The sequence below is a fragment of the Alosa pseudoharengus genome, unplaced genomic scaffold (assembly GCF_046254945.1).
Source record: "Alosa pseudoharengus isolate Yale_2024_CS ecotype anadromous, Long Island Sound unplaced genomic scaffold, YU_APseudo_1.1 YU_APseudo_1.1_scf_16, whole genome shotgun sequence".
Taxonomy (NCBI): Eukaryota; Metazoa; Chordata; class Actinopteri; order Clupeiformes; family Clupeidae; genus Alosa; species Alosa pseudoharengus.
This window is the reverse complement of record NW_027468630.1, coordinates 32550203-32557702: the sequence shown is the minus strand read 5'-3', so window position 1 is coordinate 32557702 and position 7500 is coordinate 32550203. Positions and strand designations below refer to the sequence as shown.

At 49.7% G+C, this 7500-nt stretch overlaps 1 protein-coding gene across 2 annotated transcripts in view; it reads left to right on the top strand.

The window, feature by feature from the left end:
* The window catches only part of mtss1lb (MTSS I-BAR domain containing 2b), a 60885-nt gene that overhangs the window by 40541 nt on the left and 12844 nt on the right, over positions 1-7500 (top strand). For both annotated transcript variants that reach the window (XM_076287737.1, XM_076287736.1), the window contains exons 4-6: positions 2543-2627; positions 4130-4221; positions 4339-4413. In XM_076287737.1, the coding sequence (XP_076143852.1) occupies positions 2543-2627; positions 4130-4221; positions 4339-4413 (252 nt within the window). The remainder of the gene's footprint in view (positions 1-2542; positions 2628-4129; positions 4222-4338; positions 4414-7500) is intronic.

Sequence of the window (7500 nt, the reverse complement as noted above, 5' to 3'; positions counted from 1 at the left end):
TCTCATATTCTGTCTCTGACACACACACACACACACACACACACACACACACACACACACTCACTCACTCACTCTGCATTCACAGTTTTCATTCTCAGGTTCCAGTTGCACGTTGAGTAGTGATACTAGACTCTGTGGCAAAGAATAGCGGAGGAGGATAGCCTACTCTATATGTAATACATGTATGTACCCCTCATGTGGGGGAGGGTGTTTGACTGTGTGTGTGTGTGTGTGTGTGTGTGTGTGTGTGTGTGTGTGTGTGTGTGTGTGTGTGTGTGTGTTGGGTGAGTGTGCTCATGTATGTCCACGAGGAGTTAAGATGGAGCAGGGTGCATAAAGAAGTTGCTGTGTGCACAAGTGTGTGTGTGTGTGAGCATACATGTGTGTGTGTGTGTGTGTGTGTGTCTGTTGGGGAGGGGGCTTTGGAGGGAATTAATGAATGGTTGCTGGGTAGAACAGAAGGCATGAAGCAGGAATGTGTTAATTATGAATGGAGTTGCTCTCTCTCCGTCTCCCAACATACTGTGTGTGTCAGGGAGGTCCTTCCTCAACAAGCGCTCGTGAACTGAGGGGGTGTGTGCTGCGCATGTTTGTGTGTTTGGTTTTTGCATTTTAGAATAACACTCTTTGGTAGCGACTACAAGAGTATCATATGCATAAATCATGTCAAACGTAATACCCATGTGCCCAAATGGAGAATTTACCCTTTTATGCCATTTACTAGACCCAGTGTTGGTCAGTCAGCCTGTTGGAATTGAGCTGAATGGCTCTATTTCAGGATGTTTTGTATGCAGTCCTGTAGGCTGACCTATCTGTAGTTCGCTGGCCTGTATGGTTGGCCTTGGGTGCTTCCTGCATGTTATTCAGACAATGCTGATGTGACACAGGGCTGACCGAACATAATAGCACGTATCAGCATCTGGAAGCATAATGATATTAATGACGGATATTATCCGGTTCTGTCTGTGTGTGTGTGTGTGTGTGTGTGTCTGTGTGTGTGTGTGTGTGTGTGTGTGTGTGTGTGTGTGTGTGTGTGGGGGGGGGGGGTCATTTTGAGGTCGCGACATGCCCACTGGGTGCTCTAAACATCCAGACGTAACATTTGTGTATAGTGTCTGCCACTGTGCTCTGCCACGTCCCTTTACTATCACATGCAGCACTGCACATTAGTGTGAGAATATGTCTGTGCCTGCACTGACTTAGATGTGGAAACTGGCCCCGCCGGTCACTCACTGTCAGGGGCATTAAGGTTTGGGGTGTCATCGGACGGGTGGAGTCTGCGGCATATTGGGTAATCTGGGGCAGTTTGGGTAATCCTGTGCTTTAACCCCCTTTGAGGGTGCCTCTCACCCTGGATCCTGAGGACAGGGTTTGGAAGTAGGGTGGCAAGCACGCAATGGGACCATGTAAGGTTACCTCCATCTAACCCCACATCCTGTTTCATTAGAGTGAGAGAAAGGCTGAGGTGGAAGCCAAGGGGTTTAATGGCGTGGGATTGTTGACGAATGGTGGAATAATGGCACCCAGTGAATTGCTATTGACTGGAGGCCCATTGGGGTGTGTGGAAATGGGCCTTTCGGTGTGAGCCCAGGTAACCTTGAGGTGGCCGGGATTAACCCCTCGTGGGTCGGGATTATGGTGTATGGTGGCTCAGGCGAGGGGATGTAACCAGTAATGCAGGGTGGGGGAATCTGGGTTCAGCTCTCAGACTGCAGGCCTGTGTTTTAGGTTTGAATCCCCCAGTGTTTAATTAGCACGAGCGCGAGAGGGAGAAACGCCACAACACAGGCCAGGTCGCTAATCCCATCTGGGCCTTCTGATAATGGAGCTGGATAGCAGGATTTTGTCAGCTCTCTATTTAAATAGTTTTTCAGATTTGTTCTTCTTTTCCCTCTTTTCTTTCCTTTGTACATCTTTCTGTTTCTCTTTCTCGTTTCTTCCGTGTATGTTACTCAGCACTCTCAATGCTCCTCTGGCCATGAAGAAAGAATAGTATTTTAAACCAAGAAAGCAGTCAGGGCAGAATGAGCTTGCCAAGAAACCTGCGGTCAGACTCTTGAAAACAGACGAAAAAAACAATGGCTTTCCAGGGCTATGGAGAGCCACCTTCTTTGGAAGTGAGAATGGTACTGTGTGCAAATACAGGGGGTCAGGTTTTTCCAACTCTCCGTCCACCGCTAAAAATAACCAGATGTTTATCACAGTTACAGGTTACTCAGACTCCCCCTCCCTCACACACACACACTTAGTCACGCGAGTGCTGGAGCTTTATTTGGGGATGGTGGTGCACTGTGTATAGAGGTAGTAAATCCTCACTCTCTGAAAAGTAAATATTTCCCTGTCGTGTGTGTGTGTGTGTGTGTGTGTGTGTGTGTGTGTGTGTGTGTGTGTGTGTTAGTGGTGGAGGGTCCAAGAGACATAGTGACAGTTGTGTGTCTTACCTTCTAACATGGCTGCCCAGGGTGTTCTCAAACATAGGCAGTGCTTCAGCAGTGCTAGTCTGACATTCCTCTTCTCCTCTTCTCTCTCTCCCCTCCTGCAGGAGCCACCAGGGACATCGGATCGGCGCTCACCCGCATGTGCATGAGGCATCGCAGCATCGAGGCCAAACTGCGCCACTTCACCAAGTAAGTCCAGTCCACTGGGTGAGAAAGCACTACAAACAAGCACATCGGAGCTGGACCCTTTTTGCATTTTAATGTGCATTCTAGTGGACCAAAACTCCACGTCTTCAAGCAGCATTTACAGAGCCCCCCCCCCTCTTTTTTTCTACACACCCTGACGGAGGAACAGCTGGAATGTTGGCAGAGTGTTCTTAAACAACTGTTTCACAGGGCTTTGTAAGAGATAGTGCATCAGAACCAGACTGTGTATGATGAATATGGTTCATATGACTCAGAACACATACTCCATATTAAGTTTGTGTTGAGCCCGTCGTCTGAGACAATGGCTTGGCTGAGCCCCTCGTTCAGAGGTGGTTTTAAAAGTCAGCGGAGATGCTGTAGCCTTGTCGGGCTCCCAGTAAACACTCACGTGTCGCCACGCTGTTATTCCACGCGGGATTCTTTCCATGGCCGAGTCTCAGCTCATGCTTGGGCCTCCGTCTACTCGTAGTGTGGAAATAGCAGGGCAGCACGCCGTGTCTTTGAACCACAGAAACCCGATCACTCCCACATACACACACACATACTATCAAGAACATCCAGTTCCATCAACTCAACCCCCACCCCCCCCCCCGCCCCCACACACACACACGCAGACACACACACACCATTCCTCCCCACAACCCCATAGAAAAGTGAAAAGTGATGACGCCCGACACAGACAGAAGGGAAACAGAGGGAGGACTAATAGCACCTCTGACCTACTGCCACCACCCCCACAACGACCACACACACGCACACACCACACACACACACACACACTCTCACTATCATTCTGGACGCCAAACTATCCCACATCTGCAGACAGTCCCCTCTCCCTCACCCAACCGCACACTGTACGCCGCCGCTGCCACCAGCCCCCCCCCCCCCCAGAGGCCACACGCACGCACGCCTCCCACAATGGCCTCCCGTCCCGTCCCGTCTGAAAATGGATTTTCCTGGTGATGATGAGGGGGAGAGGAGCGAGGCGCTGCAGACTCAGAGAAGCGTCTCTTAATTGCACGTCTGTGTGATGGTAATGATGATGAGGTCTCCTCATCGCCGCTTGTTTACTCTCCTCCTCAAACATTTGCGGCGGGGAGTGGAATAGACAGTCTTTCTCTCTCGGTGTCGGATGGGCCGTGATGAAGCACATGTCTCCACTCTGGCTGAGTTATGATAGGCTCGGGGAGAGGTGTGCCAGAGACTGGAATAGTCAGGAAGGGGCAAAATGGGTCAGAGGTGATGTCATTGTTAATCAGTTAAGTGTGGCCACGTGATCTGACTCGACACAACAACTTGATTCATGGGCTTTTTGACATATGACAGTCACAAGAAGTGGGTATGATTTAAAAGTTGTGAAGTGTGAAACAGTGTTAGGTTGTGTGACAACTACAGAAGCATGTTGGTAGTTTATTCTCTCCTCTCTTCTCGTCTCTCTCTCCCTCCCTCTGTTTATCTCCCTGTCTCTCTCCTTCCAAACACAGTGCTCTGATGGAGAGTCTGATCACACCGCTTCAGGACCGCATAGAGGACTGGAAGAAGACAGCCAACCAGCTGGACAAGGACCATGCCAAAGGTGCCTGGCCGCTGAGAGTATCCCTGGTGATAACCGGGCTGTGTCCATTTCCTTTGAAGGTCTGACTGTTTAAAGCTCTAACCCCCTCGTCCACTCTGGTCCTCCCCTCTCTTGTAGAGTATAAGCGGTCTCGTCACGAGATAAAGAAGAAGTCCTCTGACACCATGAAGCTGCAGAAGAAAGCTCGCAAAGGTAAGCCCCCCCCCCCCGTCTGTCTGTGATTGGTCCGCTGCTGCCACATGGACGCAGGCATGCCACTGGTTCGCCCCCCTTTTTCCCAGTAATGACAGTTAATGTGGACCGCTATCAGAGCAGTTGCCATGACAGCAAGAGAACCTGTGAGGGGTGTTATATAATGCAGCCCCCCCCCCCCCCGCCCACCCAACACCACCCCACCCTAACTGTTTCCCATTCCCAGACACAAATGTGGTAGTGAGCAGAAATGCCAAGGTCAAATCCTCAAGGTGGTGTCCTTCTGCCTAAGCTATGGGGTGATTGGACTCCGAATGCTCTGTTTTTTTTGTTTTGTTGCTGATGATGACTAGCACGCCTCGTTGTTTGACATTTGTGATTGACAGCTCAGAGTGCGCTAGGCCCCAAAGGTAGCCTGCGTCTGTTTTCTCCTCAGTGAAAGAGAGAGACAGAGAGAGAGAAAGAATGTGCCGGTCTGTCATGAGGAATCTCTCACTCGAGAGCACCAGTCAGGCAGCAGCGGCTCGCTCATGCAATGGCTCCCTCTGCTGGTCAAACTGAGGGAGCACCGACTCGCTCTCCATTCGACGGCCTGTCATGGCGTGTGCCGGCTCGCCAGCCAATAATCTCAGCTCCTGAATGGAGGTTATAATCCAGTGGTGTTACTAGGAAGACTGTAGCGCGGAGAGGGAGGATGTTTCAGGGGAAGCGGAACTGACTGGGTTGCGCTCAGCACTGCAGCATGTAATTGATGCGCCAGCCAGCACACATGTGCGGCCCCTCCAGGCCATGTTTGACTCAATGAACAGACCTAGAACCCAACCTAGAGAAGTCCCCAGTCTCTTTTACTCAACCTGACATTCCTCTCACTGACCTAACTTTTTGTAATTTATATCTAATATTTTGATCTTTTCTTTGGTTTCTGCTTTGTCATTGGCTGTGCAATTATGATCTCTGAGTTGCATCCGCCCTATCAGGGATTGATTTTGGTTGCCGTTTGGTTGCTGCAGCGTTCCTGCTCCTAACTGTCCTCAAGCACTTTGGCCGTGGACTGAGCTGTGATGGCTTCCTTGTACTAACCCTAACACAAAGCTCTTCTCTCTCTTCTCTTCTCTTCCTGTCTGTCTCTGTCTCTGTCTCAACCTCTCTCTCTCTCCATCTCTCTCTACTCTTCTCTCTTTTCTCCTTGCCTTCCTCCTTTCACTCTTGTCTGACCCCTATCATTCTCTCTCTCTCTGTCACTTTGTCTCTCTCTCTCTCTCTCTCTCTCTCTCTCTCTGTGCGTATGTTGTCTTTCCCCTGTAGAACTGCAGGGTAAGTATGCCGTTGGCTCCCCCACTGCTCTTCTATGCTTCAGCTCCCCCCTGATCTCTTGATCTCTCCTCCCCATCTCTCGCCACCTCTGACCTCTCTCACTCAGGCTTAAGCAAGCTCCACTGGCAATGACCTCATCTCTTACTGCATGCAAAGAATATTGTGTGCTTAGTGCTGTGCACATGATATGTGTTCAGTGTATTGGTGTGTGTGTGTGTATGAGAGAGAGAGAAAGACAGACAGAGAGAGAGAGAGAGAGAGAGAGAGAGACACTGAAAGACAGAGTAAGCCAAGAGAGGAAAATGTACTCAGACAAGTGCATTATTTTTCATATCTACTGACAGCTACATAGCCAGATAGTTCTCACACACTCACATTCTGATTATCCTCTTATTCAGCTTATATACAACTTATTTTCATGCATTAATGTCCTCCTGAAATTACATTTCCCTTACAATGACTCCATAAGTGACAAGACAATGAGAGATCAAGTTAACCAAGCTATAATCAAGTTTCTATCAAACAACCTCTATTTTCATATGTAGAGATTTCTTGTGAGCATGTTTACAGAGAAGCTTATTTGAATAGCGAGTGACACAATAAGCCTCTTTTCCACCATCACACCGTGTTAACAACAACCTAGTCTCAACAAGAAGTGCAGAATCCCAAGACACATTTCTTACATTCACATTGAACAAACTCACCTCATGAAATGGGAATTATACAGTGATACTTAATGTCACTCATTTGTAAACATGAGACTAACACTTGGAGATCCAGATCATACAAAGACTGATATTCTACTGCCCTTACTAATGTCTTACTATTGCTGTGCAGTTTAGGTTTTGTTGTGGGGCTGTGTATACATGTGATATTATAACTAACAACTACCAAACTACAACAACTAACAAAGAGCCCATTCCTCTGCTCCCTCTTCCCATAATCCCTCTCCTGACCTTCTCTAGCATGATGGCTAGTACCCCAGCATGCTCTGTGCTTGTAGCCTTTGAGGGCTGCTTATTTTTGGGTAGTGCACCTCTTGCCTGTGTGGGCAGGCCGTGGGGTGCTAGCGTGACCGTCTGCATGATTTAACATGACCATGCCTGCCACCACCATCTCTACTGCCCCCTGCAGGCCTCTCTGGCCCTGCAACTCTCGTCCTTTCGGGGTTGTGTGCCGTCAGTTCGTGTAGTGGTCATACGCGCCCGTCTCTCCCACCAGTCGTGTAGATGCCAGTAGGTCCATTCTGTCCTGTGTCAGTCTCGTCTCGCTGGGGGCCGTGGCCATGGGGGGTGGTGGGCTGGGGAGGAGGGTGTGATGATGGACTGAGGGCTGTCCCTGGATGCCCATGCCCTCTGCAGTGTTCTAATCTCTCTCTCTGTTTCTCTCTCTCTCTCTCTCTCTCTCTCTCTCTCTCTGTCTCTCCCCTTGTTCCCCCACCCTGGCGGCCATGCTCTGGGCTGTGGCTCTCCTGCTCCTGCTCTCCACTCCTGACCTCTGGGCCCTGACTCCTTAACACACAACACAATGTGCTCCCTACACACCTGTTACACCTTTTGGACCCACGCCCCCTCTCCCTCTGAGCCCCTTTATATCCTCCATCTACTGTCCTGCTCTCCCCTGCTCTCCTCTCCTCTCCTCCACTCTTCTCTTCTCTTCTTTTCTCTTCTCTTCTCTTCTTCTCTCCTCTTTTCTTTTCTGTCTTCTGTCCTTCCTCTACCCCACCCCTCCCCTCCTCTCCTCCACTCTTCTCTTCTCCTCTCCTCTTTTCTT